General features: G+C 36.7%; 1 protein-coding gene across 4 annotated transcripts in view; it reads right to left on the bottom strand.

Moving 5' to 3' along the window:
* Positions 1-4,231: 4,231 nt before the first annotated feature.
* Nnt (nicotinamide nucleotide transhydrogenase) overlaps positions 4,232-24,637 on the bottom strand; it is a 107,902-nt gene continuing 87,496 nt past the window's right edge. For all 4 annotated transcript variants that reach the window (XM_048368472.1, XM_048368474.1, XM_048368473.1 and 1 more), the window contains exons 18-22: positions 24,173-24,332; positions 22,262-22,343; positions 8,527-8,645; positions 6,966-7,081; positions 4,232-5,157 (exon numbers count right to left, since the gene is read on the bottom strand). In XM_048368472.1, coding sequence (XP_048224429.1) covers positions 5,008-5,157; positions 6,966-7,081; positions 8,527-8,645; positions 22,262-22,343; positions 24,173-24,332 — 627 coding nt within the window. In that variant the 3' untranslated portion in view covers positions 4,232-5,007. The remainder of the gene's footprint in view (positions 5,158-6,965; positions 7,082-8,526; positions 8,646-22,261; positions 22,344-24,172; positions 24,333-24,637) is intronic.

Here is a 24,637-nt window from a genome sequence, read left to right as displayed (position 1 = left end):
CAAGTGCAATGTCCTAGGTTCAATCCCCAATACCAAAAAAGAAAAGATTTTTTAAAAAGTTAAAAAAATAAAATAAAATAAGACAAATTTACATTAGTGTTTTACCTAAGTGTAATTGTTGAGGAGAGACAGACAGTAAAGCACAATGAGTTATAAAGTACAATGAATGATACAGACAGATGTAGATAGACGGGTATATAGAGATAGACAGACAGGTAGATGGATGAATGATGCATGGATGAATGGATGGACAGATAGAACAGATGATGGATGGATTATTATATTGCACAATGGATTGTATACATACATATATTCACTGCAGAGTATGTGTATGTCTGTGGAAGTGTGCAGGATGCGCTTATTAGTATGATTTGGATGTAACTTGTTTCCCAAAAGTTTATGAACTTGAAACTTGGTCCCCAGTGTATCACTGTTGAGGCCCACACAAAGCCTTTGAAGAGGTGGGGCTTAATGAAAGGTAATTAGGTTCACCCTGAGTGAATTGCTGCTGTCTCCAAGAAGGGGGGTAAATCTCCTAAGGGTGGATTAATTTCTCTAAGAACAGAATAAGCCATGACCCCCTCCAACCCCCCCCCCCCCATTCTCCTGTTTACTTCCTCACATCTGGGCTCCTTCTGCAGAAGGCTGTATCTCCTGCTTCTCTGAACCATGCTATGACACAATCTTGGTCACCAAAATCCTGAACCAAATACCCTCTCTTCTTTATAATGTATCCAGCCTCAAGTATTTTGTTACAACATAAAATAAACCAAGACAGTTGAATATTAAACACATAGAAAATTGTACAAAAATAAATCCTACTTACCAGTTACATGACTTACCAGGAAAGGTAGAATGGCAAAACAGGATGTATGAAAAATAAATTTTTCATTTTAGATTTTGCCATAGTTAATATTCAAAGTCATCAACTTTTTGCAGTATTAAATTAAGATATTATATATTATAAAGTCTTTTAAATATCCTGACAAAGCTATATAAAACCAACTGGAGGGCCGGGAATGTGGCTTAGTGGTAGAGTGCTGGCCTAGTATGCATGAAGCCCTGGGTTCAATTGCTCAGCACCACATAAACAGAAAAAGCTGGAAGTCATGTTGTAGCTTAAGAGGTAGAGTGGTAGCCTTGAGCAAAAAGAAGCCAGGAACAGTGCTCAGGCCCTGAGTCCAAGCACCAGGACTGGCCAAAAAAAAAAAAAAAAGGAACATGAATTTTCAGTTGTTAATACAACTAGATATCTAAGAATTGGTATCAAAACTAGATCATACTAAAAAATACATATTATATAACTATTGAGCTGTTGTGATGCTCTGCTAGGACTATCCTAGACAAATTATAATCATAAAAAATTATAAAAAAGTATTATTATCCTAGACATATACTAATTACTATCCTAAACATATACTAATTATTACAAATGAGGGAAACCTATGTTTCTTATTTCTTTTTTTAATTTTATTAGTAAGTACATTTCTTGCTGAACATTGTTACCTGTGTTTCTTTGGGTCTGGCTTACTTCACTTAATATAATTTTTTTCCAAGTCTTTCCATCTCCTTACAAATAGGGAGATGTCATTCTTTCTGATGGGAGCATAGAATTCCATTGTGTATATATATATACAACATTTTCTTGATCCATTCATCTACTGAGGGGCATCTGGGTTGACTCCATATCTTAGCTATTTTAGATAATGCTACATTGAACATAGTTCTGCTGTTAAGTGTGGCCTTATTTGTGATCGTTTGGGTAAATGCCCAGGAGTGGGATTGCTGGGTCATAGAGGAGCTCCATGTTTAGTCTTTTGAGGAACTTCCATACTGATTTTTTAAGTAAAAGAGTGAATTTGCTAATGTTAATGGTTTTCCTTTTTTGTAAGTAGGTTTGTGCTAACACATAGGGACTTTAACTCAGGAATTCAAGTTCCCACTCAACTCTTTTGCTCATAGCTGGGATTTTACCAGAATTTTTGCTAGTTGCCTAAAGATACAGTCTCTTAGACTTTTCAGCCCTCTGTTAAATGATTTTCTATTAATGTTGACCTATTGCACAACTTGAAGGGCAATTAATTTCTTTGTAAGATTAGAATCAAGGCTTAAGCAGTCTAGCCATGAAGCTAGATTCTTCTCCCTATCTTTCAGAGTGAAATCAATAAGGAACATGTTTGTTATACTTGTTTTAGTAAACTTTTACAATATCATAACTGATTCATCATATCCGTCTTTTCATGTTTTCTCTTTTGTGTTGTTTTCTTTTTAACAATACTGAAGTTGGAAATCATGGTCTTGGTCTTGCTAGACAAGCACTGTACCATCTGAGGCAAGTCTTTTTGCTCTAGCTTGTTTTTAGATATAATCTAGCAGTTTGGCCAAGGCCAGCATCAAACTGCAGTCCTCCAAATGCTACATCCCAGTTAGTTGGGATTGCACATGTGAGCTACTACTCTGGGCTTCTATGTCAATTTGAAGAGTTAGGAAACATATCTGTTTTAAAATTGGGGGTAATTTACAGACTTAAAGACTTACTGAAAGTCTCTTACTAGAAATCAAAGTAAGGAGAAGATCAGTGTGTTATAAAAAATAATTTTAAAATACATACATAAAAATTTTTGAGACAGGCCTCTCTACTTAGTCCAAGCTGGCCTTGAACTAGCAGTCTTTAGGCTAAGCTTCCTTAATGCTCTGGGTTTGTTGTTTTTCTTTTTATTTGTTTGTTTATCTCAACTGGGATTCTAAAAACAGGAGCATCAGCTAGAACTCAATCAGGGGCTCAGCATATGTCTGGAAGGTACACAGGGCACTGCCTTCAGGGTTACCCCTAAACCACATGATCTTGTTTGTCCTTCATATAACTAAAGGGCTTTTGTACTAGGTGAAGTCAGTTCTCACTGAACCACCTACCCCCGTGAAGTCATCAGCTCATCTGGATACTCAGTGGCTAATGAGAGCATAGGAAGCCACTCTAGGTGTTTGCTTCTAGGTCTGTTTCATTTTTCCTGTTTTGTGGCTCAGAAAAAGCTGAGTCAATACAGTCATTTTTAAAGACCTGTCCTCTGCTGCTGACAATCCTCAGAGGCAACCAAGTTTAGTCAATCATTACAGGCTTAACGGAATCAAAGTGCTGACTGTCCTCACCTCCCGGAGCTTCAGGAAAATATAGCTTCAACATCTGATTAAGCACATAACTTTAAAAAAGACTATGAAAACACACTGTGTCCCTAAAGCTACAAGACAGAATAAGTGGCATTTAAACCATCTAGAAAGAAGTTGGACTAAAACAACAGAGCAGACCAAGGCTTCTCAACGTTGGTACTATGATCACTCTATGACTGAGTAGTATCCTGTGCATTGTGAGACACTGAGCAGCATTCTGACTGTTTCTCAGTCACTACCAATAGCTCTGCCCAGTTGAGACAATTAAAAATGTCTCCAGACATGATCAAATGGCATCCAGGGAAAGGAAAGCAAAAATATCTCCTCTAATACACTTAAATATAAGTTGAACCCACAAACTATTTTAAGTCAAATGGTTATTTCCCAGATATATCTATAACCTTCAGTTAAAAGAAGGAACAGGACTTGAATGGAGATACTGTTTAATTTTTCTTCTAACTGAATTTTCATGATAAGCTTCAGTTATGAGGTTCTACTAACCTTAGATCAATTTAAAAAATTATATTCCTTACAGTTTTTTTAAATCTTTCCTGCTTACACACACACACACACACACACACACACACACACACACACACACACACACACTCCCCAATCTCAGGCACAACAAAACATAAATTGTTAATCAAACTGAAAAATCCTAAGCATTAGAATAAGAAATTTTTACTGATTTTTTTCTGATTTAGAGATAGCATTTTAGTAAGTACACTGTTTTTTGAGAAACTTAGTAGAAAATTGACACATATGCTTCATACTCACCTATAATCAGAGCTTTTGGCAGAATACAAAACACAAGATCTTCACTGGCACTTAAATAAGCAAAGTAGCAGCCTTAAAAGTATTATTTCTCTCAAATGTCATTAAATTACATAAGACCTCAAAACATCCTGTGGTTTAAAAAAATCCATTCTTATAAACAGTTAAGACAGATTAATGACGTCTATTTCATAGCAGTAGGTCAGCAATGACCTAAAACTCATTACTATGTGAGCAATTATAATGTTAGCAGTAAGATTTTTGTTGCCAGAGATGATTGCTACATCACTTGCAAAAAGGATAAACTTATTTTATTAGTCAAATGTCCTGAATTCCATTCAAGTGCCTTCAATACAGTACTACACATTATACATTGATTGAATTAGAAAAGGGTTTTTCAAAAATACAACCAGCGTTAATTTCAAGCTATACATTTCTTTGAACCTGTAAAGCAGATCATTTGTTTCCAGCATATCTTGAAGATTGCATATACTTTTATGTATTAAAATAGAAGTGAAAAAATAGACTCGAAACCTGGAATCTAAAAAGCATTCTGAAAAACAAATAACAGTTCAAATTATCATTAAAATACAAAAGGACAAGTCAGGAGTTGGTAGAAGTTCCAAATTAATAACATTTGTTGGAAAACACATAGATATATGTACTTGTCTGTTCAAATTATGTCACATTTTTCAGACTTGGGCATACTTTAAGTCCTATAATTCTAAACACTCAAGTTGTGAAAATATTTCTAGTTCCTGAAAAGAAATTTAAAAATCCAACTGGATTACAACTAAAATGAGACTCTTCTTTTTTTCTTTTATAAAATGCTTTTGCTTCTTAACAACAAAAAAAATTGCACAGACATACACTTAAGAATTTGCATTCTTTTTGTTGTTTTTTTTATTTTAAAAAAAAATCTCTGCTCTTGAAAAATCTCCCTCAATTTTCTAAGCTCTCTTCAGCCTTCATTTTCTCCCAGGAGCTTTGCTACAGATGTGGTTCTACCATGTATACCGATACTATGCCTGTTCCTACATCTGAAGAAGTGGGTTTTTTTAGCATTTACTTCTTATAGGATTCTCTAACTTTTGCCTGTAGCTCATCGCACGTCTTCTTGGCATCCCCTAGAAGCATAGCTGTGTTGGATTTGTAGAAGATTGGATTGTCCACAGCAGCATAGCCAACACCCAAAGACCTCTTCATGACAATGACCTAAGAACCAAACATTGAATGAGAGAATGTATTCAACAGACCCAGTTAGGATCTGTGAGTCACACAAACATTGCCCTTCTCTACTTTTGTTTTTTCTTATCACTGTTGTTTTCATTTATAAACTTCTTTTAAATTTACTTTTAGAATATATGAAAGCATAAAAAACTTCATATTTATAGCCTACAAGTAGTATTTCAATACTTGCATCCATTGTGTAATATTTAAATTAGGTCAAGCATAACTACCTCCTCCGATATTTATCATTTACTTACAGTTAAAAAAAAAAATGTAGTCTCCCCTTCCCAGCTTTTTGAAGTATATAGTACATTACATAGGGCTGGTTTAAGTGGTAGAATACCAGCAATGAGCAAGAAATATACAGTAAAATTTTAGCCATCTAACTATGCAATGGAACACTCTAACTTCTTCTCTAAGTGTGAAGACAAGCCTGTAACAATTCTAATTCTTCAGTCCAGAGACTTAAAAACATTAAGAATATTTTTAAATGTATGTCTATACTGACTACATTAATGTTAGTTTTTAAGTATGAGCATACTCTCATACCCATCAAAGAAAACTACATGCTAACAATAGGCTATCTCTGAGTGATGAAATTACATTGATTTTCTTCTTCCTTGTGCTTCACTCTAGGGTGACTATGAATAAAATTCTCTAACCAGGAAAAAACAGCACCTTTAGTGCTACCATTCACCTTTCCTTGAATAAGCAAAAGACAACAAATTTAGTGCATAAGCTCCCATTTACAAGTTCTAAAGTAAGTGTGGTTGAGTGGGGAAATCGTATGAGTCTTTTCTATCACTTTAGAATAAAGAATAAAAGAAGTTTTAGAAAAAAAGAAGTCTAAAAAGTAATTAAGGGCAGAACAAATAACTAACAATACTTTAATGAAGACTGAAAGGGGTAAATGAATCTAAAGTACTGCCACACATTATGGATCTTGCTGTCCTGTTGAATATCAAGTCACTCTTAAGACTAAAAGCCTTTTTATGCTCTTCTAGAACATGTAACCTACTCAAAAATAGAAGGACTACAAAATTATTCCTACATTATATACCATTACTCTCAAATATTGGCTACTAGTGTAGTAATATTTCATATATATGTGAACAAGTATATTTCATATCTTCTGACTCGTTTCAAATGCTAAGTTTTTAAATCATGTATATATAACAAAAAAAGCAACAAATTTAGGAGGAAAGCACACAAAAGACTCGGGAATGGTAAACATATACACTCTCTTCTATGGAAGAGGAAAATGTCCAAGCCTTTGCATTCTCTTAACATTTAGCAATTAGCTTTTGTCAGAAGCAATATGTATAAGTAAAGCCACCTTCCTTATGCCATGTTATTGCTTGGATTTCGAAAACACCTTTCTGCTAGACACTCCATAACAACCTACAAATTCCCTTTCCAAAAAAATTTATTAAAAAAATGTGTTCATCTTGGTATATGGAGGCTATGATAGTGACTCACTGTCCCAGAGGGAAGCCATCTGCTCTACTGGACTTGATCTGGAAGGTGGCCAGAGTCATTCCAAAAGCTCACAGCTCTTGCTTTAACTGTGGTTACAGATTTTGTTAATTCATCCACATAAACTCATCTGGTTCTACTCATGACAAGGCACTCACTCAGTAGCCAGAGAACAGACAGAAGCTGGATACCAGAAACTAGGCATAGGTTCTTAATCCGGAGCCTCATAAAAGGCATCATCACTTCTAATCCAGTGACCCAAGGAGGCTGTATGGACATATTTCCAGTAAATTATAAAGTGCAAATCTGAAACTTACCTGCTTTGATTTCCAGACCTCAAGGACTGGCATGCCTGCAATAATAGAGTTGGGATCTTCTTGGGCTGCTGAATTAACAGTGTCATTAGCTCCAATTACAAGGACCAAATCAGTGTCTACATGAACAAAAACAGAAAATACAAATGAGTCAATTTCAACGTTTTTTCAGGCAAATTATAGTGATCTTTATAAAAGCTAGTATTTATGAGATGTTCATCGTAGCAGGCCTGTTACAGCTTTATCAGAAACATTGGTCAATTCAGACACACACCTAAAACACAGATGTAGGGTCTGCCTTGAATATGACTATCTACACTATAGCCGGCTTCACTGTACATTCCCTCTCCCAATGGTTCTATCCAATCTGACTTTGTAATTCTTTTATTATCCCCAAATTATCTTGCTATTCATATGAATCTATAAGACATGTATCCATTTTTAACTTTTAAAATGACCACTTAAGATTCAATCTTATGCCTAAAAGACAATGGCCTGAAAGTCTACATTATATTAAAGCTGTGTCCACAATTCCTGGAACTGGCGGCTTTTACACATAATTTAACAACAGCAAAATTTTAAAAGAGGCGTAAAATTAAAATGGCCTAAATTCTTTAAGGACTATAATTTAAACTACCTTAGGATGTTGCCAAAAAATGCCATGTGCATCTAGACATACACACAATGTCATTTTTTCTAGTAAATAGTATTTTTTTAAGTTTACAGTAGATACTTTCCAGGGACAACTAGTCTAATTTTAACAAACATGATCTTAGGCCAAACAGCACCATTACTCAACATCTACACAATGACAGTTACAAACTATAGTACCTTATCTCACAAGGTCCTACTACAAGAACAAAAAGACAAGAAAAGAGGGGGGCGGGGAGAAAAGAAAGAGGATCAAAAAGAATGAAGGGGAGAGGGGTCAGGAAGGAACTGCTTCCTTGGATAACATAAAATCAGTAAAATCTCAGCCAATGGCAAGAATCTAAGTCAGCAACAGAATGATAATGAGGAGCCTATGGTATCTAGTTCAAGGCCACTACTTAGTACTTCCTGGTCTGCCCAGGTCTCAGATTCTCTTGTGCTCCACACACCAGGACGTGAACCATCCTTCAATGCCTGGAGGAAAAAAATGTAAGCATGGGGGCTGGGAATATGGCCTAGTGGCAAGAGAGCTCGCCTTGTATACATGAAGCCCTGGGTTCGATTCTCCAACACCACATATCTAGAAAACGGCCAGAAGTGGCGCTGTGGCTCAAGTGGCAGAGTGCTAGCCTTGAGCAAAAAGAAGCCAGGGACAGTGCTCAGACCCTGAGTCCAAGTCCCAGGACTGGCAAAAAAAAAAAAAAAAAAAAAATGTAAGCATGCAGCTTACAAACTTCTGCACTTATTCAGTACTGCCTTTCACTTAGGTTTTATTGCACATCCACTATACACAGACCTCTTTTCATCCTACTAATCAGTCTTCAATAACCCCACAATTTAGATTTGAAGTCTGTGGCATCACTTTACATACACTAAGAGCACCTTAAACTTCATCACTGACCCTGTCACTCACCTGGGAAATCACTGTTGATCTCATCCATCTCCAGCACAATGTCATATGGCACTCCAGCTTCCGCCAGAAGCACATTAAGCTGACCAGGCATTCGGCCGGCAACTGGATGAATTCCAAATCTGGATAGGAAACAAATGAACAGCTGGCCTTACTTGATAGGCCAAAATGTACAGGGACTCCAGATTCACCTCCAAATCTGCACACTTTGTTCTTGGAACCTCCATTTTCTCCTGGTACTATCTGATCTCTCCAAATAGGAGAATTACCCCAGATAAATAGTCAAGGTACAAATGCTGATGTCAGAATCAGTGTCTTAGCAAACACAAACTTCCCTCAATAAAAATAAGAGCATAGTTTTCTCTTTCTCTATGTCTCCTTCATATATATCTTAAGTAAAATTAACTTTCCAGGATATTTTTAAATCTTACATTTAAAAGCATTGTGTTCTCCCATGATACTTTCTGATAAATCCTAACTCTTTAAAATCAGTTAACCTAGAATTAAATGTTTTCATTGAAAAAATCAGCATTTTGCCATCAAAAGTTTTATCCTCTCTCAGCTTTACCCTCTATGTTCAAAGATGGAAAATGAAACGTTGCTATCTACATGATACTGAATAAAGATTTGCAACCTTTCAGAAACTGATCTGAAGCTATAATCCATGTTCTTCACAGAAGAAATGCAATAATAACACATTGGAAGGTATTAAGTTTATTGATCTTGCCCATTATATATACCTCTCAGCACTAGACATAATGCCTGGCACCTAGGAAGGGTTTATAACTCAAAAATAATTGAAGTCAGTGCTTTACCTCATGCCTGTAATCCTAGGTTCTCAGGAGGCTAAGATCTGAAAGCCAGCCCACCCAAGAAAGTCTGTGCAACTATTATCAATGATTAACCAGCAAAAAACCAAAGTGGATCTGACTTAATTGGTAGCATGCCATCCTTGAGTAAAAAAGCTGGGCCAGCTAGGCATTGGTGGCCTGTAATCCTAGCTACTCAGGGGGCTAAGATCTGAGAATCATGGTTCAAAGCCAACCTGGGCAAGAACGTCCTTGAGATATTTATCTCCAGTAAACTACTCAGAAAAAGCCAGAAGTGGTGCTGTGGCTCAAGTGGTAGAGCATTAGACTTGAGCAAAAGAAGCTCAGGGACGGCGCCTAAGCCCTGAGTTCAAGGAATCGGCAAAACAACCAAAATTTGTAAAAAGCTAAGACAGGGCCTCCCCTAATACCAGCACACAAGCATGTGCGGGCATGCACACTCACTCACACACACACACAAAAGAAGGGTGGTGGGGGTGGATAAATAGAGAAATCCAATGAAGGAAAGTGTTTTACAGCATCTCTTAGAAGGGATGAAGCCAACATCATCTTACAATACAGTGACTAGAAATGTGTTCCTTACTGTGGCCAGAAACATACTCCCTTCTCATTATTAGACTATCTACATATGGTGCATGTGCATGTGTATGTATATATGCACGTGTCTGTATTGGTTCTCATGTGGCCACAACATTCCAATCTCTGCCATATTCACTTCTCTGGCTCAGACCTTCCTGCCCCTCTCCTATCAGGACCTGATTACACTGGTCCAATCCAATAAAGTCCAGAATACTATCTTCCTAGTTCCTTACATAGTTCCTTTTTCCATGTAAAGTGTCATGGAAGGTTTTCAGGATGCGGACATGCTTGTTAATGGGAAAGGGTGATTTAGTGCCACAAAGCCCTCTTAAGTCTATGAATCAAGGCTTCTATTTTAGCTGAATAATCCAATATATACTTTGCATTTGCTTCTTTTATTCAATGTATGCCTCCTTGATTCTGGTACTTTCTATTCAACTTTATTATTTTTGTTTTTAATACTACCTTCATCATTTTTAAATGAATCTATGTGGCTACCATCTTGATGCTTTAAAGGAGTGTCTTGAATCAAGCTAAAAATCAAAGACCTCTAGATACATTAGTTTTGGGGTTTTTTTTCCTTTATTGAGGTTAACAACATAAATTTCACAGTATATATTTTAACCTTCCCAATGATGGACATCATCATTCTAATCTACAAAGTTTATGAACTCCATGAACATTAACAATAAAACTTTCTTCCAAATTGAGTGACATGTACATTTCTTTCATTTTGCTTAGTATCATCTGTTCCATCTTTTTCTTTCATTTCCTCCCTCCTGTCACCACCCTTGAGTCACTCAGTTCACTTTCATCAATGTCCGTTGTGGCTGTTGGGCCCCTCTGCTGTATTTTTTTACCCGCTTTTCCACTCATTCTGTGCCCTCTTCCCAGCTTCCCTCAAATGTGCACATGTAAATACATTAGTTTTTATTCCAGTGTCTTGATTAACTGCGGATTGCATAAAAACAATGTTCTATTTGGCTAGATGTGAAGGGCAAATAATCACCAGGCTAACCATCACACTGCACTGAATAGCCCTAAAGACAGATCATTTTATATGTTTGCATAATTGGTTACACTAAACTTTAAGGTTCTAAGTTTAGAGAAAAACACATACAAGATTCTAAAAGAGAATGCCAATGTTTTGAGAGAAATAATAGAACACACTCAAAATCTATACACATGCTGATGAATCAATGTGATTTTATAAAATTCTGGCCCCAGGTAACTAGCTAATCTCCAAAATATGTATTAAGATTAATTACATCAGACATAGGCTGGCCATGACCATCAATTTCCAATAAATAGTGGCCAAAGTTTATTAAATGTATCATCACCACATGCAGAGCATCCAGAATTCTAAAACACGAAGTCTACCAGCCTTTCAATTCTTCCCTTTCAACAATCAAAATAATCGTTTGTTGTAAATAAATAGCTATGCCTTGACCATGATAATATTCTATGGTAGAAAAAATAACTATTAAAATGAGATTACAGAGTAACCAGCTATGCCCCTAAACTCTCTTTTTGTATACATCCCCTCCTAACCTTACCATACCATTAAAACTGATAGACATGACCATGCTCATCCAACAGGGAGGTCCTTGACTACAGGAGCCATGTTTTATGAACCAGTTCCCACAGTGACTGACACTCTGTTGCAGGTACTTATGGGGGGAAGGGGAGGGTAGTATACTCAATGATGTACACTGGCACATAAACTTTTTCTTTTTAGACAAAGAGTTTAGGGAAACCCAGTGTGACACTGCATGTCTATAATCCTAGCACTCAGGAGACTGAAAGTTCAAGGCCCGCTTCAACTATTTAGCAAGAATCTGACCTTCACACTACAAACAAAAAAGGACAGGGTAGTAGCTGAATCCTAACTACTTGGGAGGTGGAGATCAGGAAGATTGTGGCTCAAAGCTCACCCAGGTAAAAAGTTAGCAAGACCCCAACCAACAAGATAGACATAGGACCTCACACAAGTAATCTCAGCTACATAGCAATAAGTAGAAGGATCATGGTCCAAAGGCCATATCTGAGAAGACTTAATAGGGGCTGGAGATGTAGTTCAAGTAGTGGAGTACTTCTGAGTTCAAACTCCAATATCACCAAAAAAAAAAGGTAGAATGACAAATGACCCCAAATATTTGAACAAATTCTATGCATTTCAGTTTCCTCATATGTGCCATGAGAAATAGAGATTTTGATAACAAAATCTCCTTAGAAGATTGCTTTGAGATGGCATTGGAGTATTTTGTATAAAGAGCTTTTCATACAAAGTGCTTTAGGTAAGTGCTTGACTGATACAAGCCTTCAATAGAGGTGCACTGTCATTATAATATTCTATTCAAATATATTTGGTAATACAAATGCTCATCTATACTTTTCAAGTGTATACATTTTCTAATGTCCACATCATACAAAGGAGTGCATATTTTTACAGTAGAACAAATGTTAGTTTATACCAACACACTCTAGGTTGCTTTTCTAATTCAACTTTGAAATATCAGTATATGTCAAGTTAATACAATAAAAGCCAGAAGTTCTCTGTGCTTACAACAACATAAGAAAGACTAGAGAACGCATAGACAAAAGCTACATACTATAATGGTAGTATGGGGCTAGGAATATGGCCTAGTGGTAAAGTGCTCGCCTCGTGTAATGATAGTATATGAAAACTGGACTCAAGGAGAACTTGATCACTAATAGTCAAATACACATTTATGCTAATAGTCTTTTGGTGGGGGGGGGGGGGGGCAGGGGTTGTGGGGCTTGAACTCTGGGCCTAGGCACTATCCCTGAGCTCTTCAGCTCAAAGCTAGTGCTCTACCACTTTGAGACAGTGCCACTTCCAGTTTTCTGGTGGTTAATTGAAGATGAGAGTCTCACCAGCTTTCCTGCCCAGACTGGCTTTGACAGGTGTAAGCCACTGGCACCCAGCTCGGCAACATGACTGGGATGATAGACATATACTATACCACGATGCCCAGTGATTGGTTGAGTTGGGAGTCTCACAATATTTTTTAACCAACTTGTCCTCCAACTGTGATTCTCTGAATCTCTGTTTCCCTAATCTAGGAATACAGGCATAAGCCATTTTACCTGTCTTCAAATAGTCACTTTCACCTTTTCAATAGACCATTAGGCAAACAAGTAGTGCTTTGTTTGACAGATACAACAAATGTTATCTTTTAGTTTGGCTAGTGTCTTCAGTATCTTGAAACAAGAAAAACACCAGTATTTTTTGCCATTTTGTCTCTCAAATACGAAGATGATAAACATATATAATATAAAATTATTATATAATAAAAAAGCTCAATCCTGAGTTACCAATTAAGAACAGACCCAGGCACAATTTTTTTAAAGTGGAATAATAAACTCTACTTAAAAAAAAAAAAGATCTTCTGAGTTTTTCTAATTAATCTAGGAAGAATGAAAACAACTAAGAGAGTATGTAAGGACTATTCACGAATCACAAGTAAATGGATAAAATTTGGAAAAGGAGCTATTCACAACGTATTGTTGTTTTGAAAGCTTCTTTTATAACATATGATGACAAATAAGCCCACTGTTAACAGTTTTGTGCAGCCTCACATTAGATTTCAGATACCACATGTTTTAAAACAAAGCACAGCAACATGAATTTCCATCATCCCAGGCCATGGAGACAATGTGTTCTGACTGGGTGGATTAAGCTGTTGTTCTTAGGCATATGAAGCTATGACAGAATATAAAACAATCTTTACCAAATGGTTATCACCACAAATGCCCAAATAGACTACATTTTCCTTCACGGAAATATCCAGATTGGGGTTCAATAAACCATGACAAATGGCTTATTGAATTGAGCAGTCTAATTCAACAACTAGACAAAGAAACATCGGGAACAGTTGAGCCTCTTTCTCAAATATTGAGAGTGTTTTCCCACTGTGTAGTCTCATCCTGTCTTAAATACTCAAAAGGATCTCCATATTCTAAAAAAAAATAGATAAATAAAATTCTTTATAACCCCCAGTTATTTGATTACATGTTTTGGGAGTCATGGGGCAATTTTTTTCCATACTCAGGTTTTCAAAAGGTCAACTTCCCTTTCTTTACTATGTTTTGTACTTTAGAAATCAAATTGTGTATGGGGGAATGTACACTGAAGGCAGTTAGGAATTCTGTCTTCTCAACCCAATTTTCCTAAATAGGTATTGTAACCTCTTCAGAAATGGACAGATTCACTAAGCAAAATATGCAAAGAGAAAATAAAATAAAAAGAGTGTTCATTTGTTAAAAGCCCACTTACTGTTCTTGGTTGCAAACCATAAATATTTATAAATCAATAGACGTGTTGTACAGACATGTAATGTTATGTTGTCTCAGCATCCAATCTAAATATAGCATAGGCAGTGTCATAGGAGAAGTGGAGCTTAGTCATCTTGGTTAGTTTCCAGCTCTTGGCTTCCTCTTCCCCATATTTGAATCAATACCTCCCCTAAACAACCACCTGTAGGACATATAAAGGTACTCTTTCTGACTCCCCCAGAACAACCACTGCACTCTGTGTGGATTGTCTACGTATGCTACAGTGGCCATTTCACAGTCCCATCAGAAACTGTTGGTCTCCTATCTACTTACTCTGAACTCACAAATCAGAACTCTTCATGGGGAGCTGCTAACATACGGCCCAGAACCCAACAAAAGCTTTGGTCCTCCAGGCTCACTTAATCATCCTACTGGTTGGATTTGATATCACCCTTCCAATCATCTGTATCCCTCTTCTCTCAGGGGTCTATGAGGAATAAAAACTGATTATGATGTCATGTCTTATTTGGCTGTGTTTTACCTGACCCATACACCCAAACATAACTCTCTTTATGGCCAGGTTGGTCACAGCAAGTGGCCAGTAGGATAGGAATAAATTGGGCCTAGAACAGACAAGAGTAACAAGACATCTACCAGTATTAACAAGTTTCCCATGAGAGGCACACACTTGGCCACAGGTGAGGCATTTCAGTATTACGGGGTCTACAGAATAAAAGTGTCCCCTGGAAGGCACACTGTAAACAGAGTGGCCTCATGACCTCCCCTGCAACCTCTGAAGTAAAGGATCGTGATCCAATGAGAGGAAAATGACAACCACCTTAATGATGAAAACAGACCTCCAAAATTCCTCCAATCCAACTGCTACCAATGACAAGCATCCTTTGTGTGAAATTACACCAGCTTATGTCCACATAGAGTTCTTTCATCAAACAGGCTAAAGGTCCCACTGCAGATTCAATAAAAAGTCTCTTAAGGACTGTTATAGTCTGAGTTTGCAATGACCTATGCTAAAAGAGGATGTGTGAGGGAGTTAAAAGAATTCATTACTAGGGTCAATATTTTTTTACATTTAGTTATTCATGTCATCTAGAAAAATATGCAAGATTAAGTAGGCAAGTTTCTTTGACTTATATCACACTACTAATCAAAACTTCTGATTGATAGCCAGAGTTCCTTTTATTTTTTTAAGCATACATACACACACACAATTATTTCTGAAGTAATAATTGCCTTCTAAAACATGAAGTGAACATAGAAAACACTACTTAAATTACCATTGGTAGTGTAAAGGTCAGGACTAACTAACCAGTTGGTTTACTATTGGAAGAGAGACAGGGTTAATTAACTGAAAAAGACTTCCCTTGGGCAGGACATGTAAAAAGTTCCCTTGGCGCATCACTATAATCCTATGAGGATTTTTGCCAGCCTAGGCAAAAAAAAAATGAGATGGCCTTTTTTATCATTTATTTAAAGGCAGGGCTGAATCACTACTCCAGTTCTAACATCTGGTATTTGCATATACCTTCCCTTCTTCAGGAAAAAAAAAATAGCTATGATGTCAAAGAGTTTACAAAAACATCTCCACAGCATAATTGTTCTATCTATGCTAGCTAGTCATACAAATCAAAGAGATGAGAAGATGTCCACAGAAAACCAGGTACAAATACCAGCAGAGTGCTCTATAGTACTACATACAACACCTCTTCTATACCAAGGGTTTTCATTATAAATGTTATTTAAATTCAGCTTTTCTATAATTGAACCAAATCTAGCTGCCAAGCTCAGAATAGAAACTGCATGACTACTAGCACTTCTTTTTATTTCCAAAATAAAAAGCAAAACCATGAAGAGTGCTACAACAAAAACTAAAAATTCAATACTATCCCGTATTAATTCTGGAAGATTATACTCTAGCATATTTCTGCCTGAATAACTTTAATTTTATCATTGCATGGAACTTGGGATGCAATGGCTAATGAACACCATGAAAATTATAAGGAAAACATAACAGGAATCTGATGATGAAATGAGAAGAGGGGAGGGGTTTTATTAATCTATATTCTGTTCACATGAACCTCACTGAATAAACCAAAGTCAAAGAGTTTGTTACAACACTTAAACTAAAAGCCAAAAATCACCAAGATGGCCAGAAACACTGGCTTCATATGGCAAGTGATTGATCTTCAAACACTGGAACACCTGAGACTGGAGAGTCTAAGGAGTGAGCCCTACAATGGTAGGGCTAGGAAAGACTATAACATGCATCTAAAGCTCTGGCTTTTAACACATTCACCATGCCAATATGCCAGGGGTAGTAAAGTCAACTATCTGGGGAGAAGACTATCACTTTGGAAAAACTTAACAGACACCTTTGATCTGGGAGATCACTGGCAATCTTATACAATAGGCTTGACATACATGTGAGTGAATGGATATTCTTTAATTTTATTCTCTGCCATCAAAAGTTTGATTCAGTTGGCCAATTCCATAAATAACAGCCATCCAATCCATCCTTCCTCCCCTGTTTTTTCAAGGAATCCAACTCAATGTGAAGTAACACCACATTCTCTAGGCAAACCAGAAACACAGGCTAATTCGGCACCTCACAGTGCCAGTTAAAATGCTGAAGCTCTGATCCAAGAACCTATTCACCACTGTTCCTCCTTTTAACTAGCATCCGAACAAGGGAGTAGGAGCTGATCAGTGTCCCCTATTCAAAATATCTTGAAATCTATTACCTAACTTCCCAATGAATATTAACTCCATAGGACTACAGATTTTTGTCTGTAGTACTCACAGATGCAGCCCCAGAACCCAGAACAGTGCCCTGACACAAAGTATTACACATGGCCAGTGATATGAATAGTCATGGCTTTTCTTAAAAAGTACTGACATAAAACTGCTAGATAATGTCTTTCTTCACTCAAATACCATACTAGTTCTTCAGCCTGACCTAATTCCCATTCTCTTCAGAAGCACCTGCCTTTGTTACTTTACAAATCTTCATGCCTTAATTTTTCTGCTACCCCAAAACACAACAAATCCTAGATAGCTTAACTCTGTTTATTTGAATGACACTGAACTCATTAGGACAAAGAAAAACACACTTGGAGGGACAGAATATTTCATCTTTAAGTGTCCTCTAATATATATTTAAGGCTATAACCATATTACAAAATCATAAGATATTACTAAACTTAAAACACCATAGATATCATGATGTATTTTGACAGGTGATGAACAATAGATTATACACATAAACAGACATGTGTGTCTGTATCTATATATACATGCCTGAAATTTCCCAGGTGTACATATGTCTATATATACACATATATACATACTCATACATTTTATTCTGAAAAAATTTATGTGTTATAAGTAACACAAAAAATTGAAACTGCTACTATTAGCCCCTCTCCATTATATTCCTACCCTACCCCTATTCTACCTGGCTTACTTAACACAGTAGCATATTAAATGGAACTCATTGATTCACTGATAAACTTATTTTCTTCATAACTATAAAATTTGAAGCAAGAAATTCTATTAAGTTAATTAATAGAGCGTTTGGTTGAACATTAATACAAATGTGGTCAGGCACTAGCTATATTCACCCATGTAATCATAGCTATTCAGGAAGTTAAAGATCCAGAGGATTGTTTGAAGCCAGCCTATGCAGGAAAGTCCAAGAGACTCCATCTCCAAAATAACCATCAGAAAAACAAATGATATGGCTCTAGTAGTAGAGCATCAGCCAGCTGAGTAAGCAAGCACAATGCCCTGAGTTCAAACCCCAGTACTATCCACTAAATAAAGTAATATGTGGCATCAGTTAGTCAATCAAAGGAAGATAAAAAATGTTTCCCATAGATATAAAAATATCTCAAAAACCAGGCAATATATCAGGGGAAAAAATCATGTAGTTATTTACTCATTGGGAATGCTATCTTTGATTTATGAAAAGGTTTCATTATAAATCAAAGATGGGAAAGTACCAAGAAAAACTGTACTCTTGTACTCTAATGTTTTTTGTCCTAAAATGCTTTCCAAGATCCAAGTTAGGTAAACGTACACAGGCATTCTAGGCAACTGCAAAGGACTTGTCTTGGCCATTACACAAAGCCTAAGTCAGTAAATTTGCATAACATGGATGTCCTGAGATGAGTTCCTGTCATGAAATGTCATGAGCTTCATTATAACATCCCAGGCTTTTGTGAGCATGTTATGTCTGTGGTCAAAGTAAAGGAAAACAGGAGTATCTCTAAATCAATCATGAGCCGTGAAGCCAGACATACTGAATGACAGATGCAATTTTTCTTGGCACCACTTGAGCATAACTAATTGATGACAATTGTTATGTCCCTACTGGCACATTTCCACTGGGGATGTGTGTAAGTATGTCACCACATCTGGATGCTAGGCATGCTGGGGTCCTGAGGCACAAAGACCTACTAAAACCAGAGGCTCAGCAGCTGCACTCAATGAACACTATGCGAGCTCCCCAAAGTGATGAAAGGACTGAATTAATGCAAACTGTAAATACAGATTTATTCTATTAAAATCCGAGGTAAGTGCTGCAGCCATCACTTGTTCAAACACACATTTGCCTCTTTAAAACCAAGTTCACATCTTTGTGCTCATACAATCCTGTCACGGAGATTTGCATTTTGTCTATGAAAAGATGATGACACACATTTATACAGCAAGATCAACTGAAAAGACGATGACACATTTATACAGCAAGATCAACCAAGTATCAACTTAAAAACTTATATTCCACACAGAAGCTAGAAAGGAAAAAATATGATAGCCTACTGTCATCATTTCACTCTAATAGTACTCTTCTTATCGGATTCAAATGCAAGCTTTGCATAACTTGTTATAAAGCTTATGCTGAAAATTCAACATTTGAGAGTAAAAAAAAAAACACTGCAATATATTACATTATAATTGCACCTTTAATGAGAATAGCAGATGAATGTAAATTGGTAATGTCTCCTAACTCGCAGAGAAACCAGACTGAGCAATAATTTTATTCTGATTCTATATCATAAGTTATTAACAAATTGACTAATAAATTATTTTGAGTAAATTATGTCAGCAATTATGCAAAATAACAAAAGGCTCTCTCAGGAAAAGCTTTCTATTATATTCACAAAATTACTTCAGGAAATGCAGTTTATTACTGAGACAGACTCATGTATGTATAGTTAAATCTTTCTGATAAGTGGTAAATCAAATGATTACTTTTCCTATATAGATAAACAGTAGTTTATCTGTGGCCTTATCAGAATCTAAAACTTCACCTATCCTATACCTTTTTCAGATACATTTTCTTTCTTATTCACTTCTTTCCTTGCCCTGTTTTTTTTTTCAGGCTGTCCAAAAGTCTTATAATAATCTTCAAATCTATATTTAACAGTCTAAGATTGGGTTGGTTTCCTAAGATATCTGATAAACCTGAGCTGATGGGTGGATATCAAAAGAAATATTCCATATTTAAACATTCCCTTCCCTGAGGAAAAGTAAACCATGAATGCCATCTTTTCTATATATTGTATTGTGCTTGCCACACATCCCCTAAACATTTCTCTGGCAGAGGAAGGCATTACTAATACATCAGACTTCTTCACATGTAGATAAAGATAATTTATTGTTGGAAAATAACACATCCTTTTTACTTATAGGTCTGAAAATGTTCTAAGTCATGAGGCCATGACTAAAAGAGATAACACAACTTAGTATCTTATAAAAAATAGGAATAAAGAATTTTCAAAGATTTCTTATAGAATAAAAATCAAATGGTGACTTTTCTCATCTTTCATCTTTAATTCATCTAGAAGTATCACTAAATAAGAAAATCATCCACGTATGAAACTGTAACCTCTCTGTACATCAGTTTTATAATAAAAACTTAAAAAAAAAAAAAGAAAAGAAAATCATCCACATCTTAGAAGTTTAGGTCCTACCACAAAGTAGTATTTTGACTCTATGTATTTAAAAAAACACAAATCATAGATTTCAGGTAGAGATGGGAGAAGATTGCTGGAAAAGAAAGCAACAATAGGAAGGAAGGAAGAAAAATAGCTGGCATAGCTGCTGATGCTAAGACAATTCAGATCCCTCTGATTTTGCCATCTACATCTTTTCCAACATGAGCACTGGAACAGCATTCTGCAGCCAGTCTGGCTCACACCCTCAGACTAGTCTAAGGTACACTGTTTAGCTTTCTTATCTGCTTACAAAAATGTAATGTTTATCTTAATTTTTTTTGCCAGTCCTGGGGCTTGGGACTCAGGACCTGGGCACTGTCCCTGGTTTCTTTTTGCCCAAGGCTAGCACTCTACCTCTTGAGCCACAGTGCCATTTCCAGCCTTTTCTGTGTATGTGGTGCTAAGGAATCAAACCCAGGGCTTTAAGCATGCTAGGCCAGCACTCTACCACTAAGCTACACTCCATGCCCTTATCTTAAAATTTTTACAAGGGGGCCAGGTACAGGTGGCTCACATCTATAATCCTAGCTATTCAGGAGGCTGAGATCTGAGAGCCCCAGCTCTTATCTCCAATTAATCATCAAAAAAGCCAGAAGTGGTGCTGTACCTCAAGTGCTAGAGAACTAGCTTTGAGCATAAAAGCTCAAGGACAGCACCCAGACCCTGAGTTCAAGCCCTAGAAGCCCCCCTTAATCTCCCACACACATACAAAATCTACGGATTTGGCGGGGGGGGGGGGGGGGGAGAGGAGGGTAAAACTAGGAATCAAACCACATGTCACACAAATGCTAAGTAAGAGCTCTACCACTGAGCCATACCTTCAGTCTCTAAAATGAATTTTTATGAATAAACATTAACAGTTCAGTGCATAGATGTTATTCATTCTATTTACTCAGACTTACAGTGCCCTGGCTATGTAACTGCTCGGGAACCTGCCTGCCCACTAACTGAACAGCAGTGTGTCTCCTGGGGATGACCAGGCACTGTCTTCTCTGACTTCTAAGTAAGAGCAGAGCTCCAGATGGGGTCGCAAAGCAGAGCAGAACAGATGTGAAGTACTACAATGACACCAAGTTCATCCCCAATTGCCCTATTTTTTAGGTTCCTCAAACTCTTTACCTAAGATCATGGGAATAGTGAGGCATACAGAATCCTTTACTTTTCTGGTCTGCCTAATGTCCTCCTGAAAGCAGGGGCCAATAATCAAAAGGGAAGTATCAGGAGCAGCCACAGTGCTACTTCTGGTTTCAAAAAGTATGGAGAATTAAAAAAAAAAAAAAAACATTTTCAGCTGTATTTTCCACCTTGAGAGCTTGAGAATGAAATCAGCAAACAATGAACAGCCAGGCAATAGGTTTATTTCTGGGACATTCTCTTCCAAAACCACCTTGGAGGCTCTTTGTTTGTCAATGTGAACAGAAACCAAAACAAACAAAAACTACAACTTAATGTCATACAAATGCTCTGCCTGCTCTCCTTCCCAAAATCAAATCATACAGAAACACGACTTCTGGTTTTTCTCAACTAATAAATTTGGAACAATAAAATTTTCCTTTCGAAAATAAGTCTATGACTGGAAGCATGGCTCAAACAATAAAGAACAAAGCCCTGAGTTCAAGCCCAGTACTGCCAAAAAATAAATCAAATAAATCTACATATAGATGCCATGCTATTAGCCAGAAGCAGGAAAACTAAGTAACAAGAAATGTCGAGGCTTTTCTTCACAACTTAAGTTTCTTTACTTAAGAGTACATGTGAAACATGTCACTTTAAGGATACAACTTGGAGTAAGGATGGGAAGGAAAAACTGGGAGAGAATGAAGGACGTGGTGATATTGTCCAAAAAATAAAAACTCTTTACCGGACTTGGGTAACTGTAACTGCTCTGTACATCACCTTTATAATATCAATTTTTTTAAAAATAAGAAACAATTATTATTTTAAGGCATTTATTTATTTGCTTTAATACCTATATGTTCCTTTGTACTGCAACCACCCAATGTGTACACATACCTGACCTTTTTGCCTTGTCCAATGAGCATCTTTACCAAATCAGCAATGGGATACTGGGCTTTGGCTGCACAGAGGCCATATCCTGCGAGGAACATCAAGAACACAGAGAAACATGGTTTTATTTTGCAATCTTAGGGACTAACACTTCTCTCTGATTCAAAACATGTTTTATGCCAATGAAGGCAAGTCATGAGCAGAATGAAAGCAAAATCATAATGTGAACCTTTAAAAAAATCTCAATCTGATATTCAAAATCTAACGATCTCTCCACAGCACTGTGTGGATCTGCTGCCACTGGGTACACATTTGCATGTGCCTTCTCCTTTCTCTCCCCCACTCAGATCTTTAAACTCTCTGTGTACTTGGCTTTGCAAATAAAATCCTTGGGTTCTCTTCCTTGGGTTCCTATCCCTTGGATTCTTTTTTTCTCCTCCTGTTCTCTTCGAATGGCCAAGTTTGTAGCTCAGCTTGTTCAGCAACTACACATATGACCTGTGCAGACTCGAGCTGAGTTGAGTTCTAGTACAATATGATCATTATACAGACTTAATGTCTCCAAAGGGAGACTTTCAAAACCTTCTTCCCAACCCCAACCCTACCCCTACACCAAATATCATTTTCTAAGTTCTCCATTGTTATAGATGTAACCAAGAACCAGTCATCATTCTTCCTGTAATAGGACATGACTGTCTCCACATTTCCAGCCCTTCTCCATTTTTCCAAATACCAACATCTGGCTCTAGCTATTTCCTTCCCTGACCCCAAACACATCCATTTTCTACAGCTCAAAACAAGTCATCACTTTCCCACAAACTTTCTTAGGTCCCTCATGAGAGAAAAATTGTCTATAGTATGATTTAGCCATTATCTAAGCCATTTTGTGTTATTTATTTGCCTATCTGACTTCTTCGCTAGCTGGAAAATGTCTAGAGGAAAAGACTATGTCCTCACTCTATATCTTTGGACCTTTCCATTCCAACAGTTTCTTAACAGCTGCCATTTTGGCTAGAACAATTCATTATGCAGGTGTGTCCCATACTTTAGATTTAGTTCATTTACATTGTATTTAGTTCATTTGATTCCACCAACTAATTGGCAATACCAGGCCCGTTTTTAATGACATTCCAAAAATATACACACATGTTTTAAATATCCCTTAAATTAAAACTGTCCCAAGGTGAGAAGGCTTGCAGCTTAACATTCAATTTGGCTGTGCTTTTTGTTTTTAATCTTCATATACAACCAGCTAGTAAACTATCTACATGTAAAATCAGTAGGTTTTCTTCACATAAAACTATTCTCTATAACAACATAAGATTAAGAGTGAAAAACTGAGCTAAGCATTAGAACACTGAAAAATGAAATCTAGAGAGGTGAAATGATTTGGGCAATGTCATATGGACTGTCAGAAGCAAACTTAAGGACAAAGGGGGTTTTGTGCCTCACAGATCAAACTCTTTCCAGGCTATGTTCTTATCTGATGAAAGCCATGTAATTGTTAGGGTTTTTTAATATTTATTATTGCAAAGAGAGTAACACTGACTGAAAAGTCTAATTCGTGGACAAGACATCTGTACTATATCTAATTTAATCTTGATAATAGATCCAAAATTTGCCAATGAGAAAAAAAAATCAACCACGACTTAATGTGTGTACAGAATTACAAAAAGACATGACTAAAACTAATGCATTAACTAATAAAATATCTATGTAATGTCCAAAATATTAACCTAAACTGGGAACTCTCTATTTCTCACTTAGAAACTATTGTGTTGCTACCAAATTTCCATAAAATTTTCAAAAGTAAAGACATTTCAATACTTTTCCCATTATAAAACACTATTTTAATATAATCAGTTACAACAGCTACTAAAGGTTGTTTTTCTTTGCTTTTGTTTTTCCCTTTTTTACCTGGAGTAATAATAATGCTCTTAGCATCTTGAATCATCTCAACTGCATTGTCAAGGTTGATTTCTGTATGCGTGCCAGAAATTTCCATGGGTTTTCCACCAGCTGTCGAAGTGGTACCGTAGCCTCCAAGAATCACATTAGCCAGGGAGCGGTTCATTGCCTGAAAAGCAATACTATCAACTGTGAGAGCTTAATCCATGAAACTCTTTTAGAATAGCGCAAATTTTGTGATATGATACAACCATTCAGAGAAAGTTATTTGCATGTAAGCCATCTTAAAACCAGGTAAATTCAAGCATTTCTGAAAATTACTTCAAAAATTTAAATGTCAGGGCTGGGAAAGTGGCTTAGCGTTAGAGTGCTTGCCTTGCATACACAAAGCCCTGGGTTCGATTCCTCAGCACCACATAAACAGAAAAAGCTGGAAGTAGCACTGTGGCTCAGAGGTAGAATGCTAGCCTCGAG

The sequence above is a fragment of the Perognathus longimembris genome, chromosome 19 (genome assembly GCF_023159225.1).
Source record: "Perognathus longimembris pacificus isolate PPM17 chromosome 19, ASM2315922v1, whole genome shotgun sequence".
Classification (NCBI taxonomy): domain Eukaryota; kingdom Metazoa; phylum Chordata; class Mammalia; order Rodentia; family Heteromyidae; genus Perognathus; species Perognathus longimembris.
This window is presented reverse-complemented; position numbering and strand designations above follow the sequence as displayed.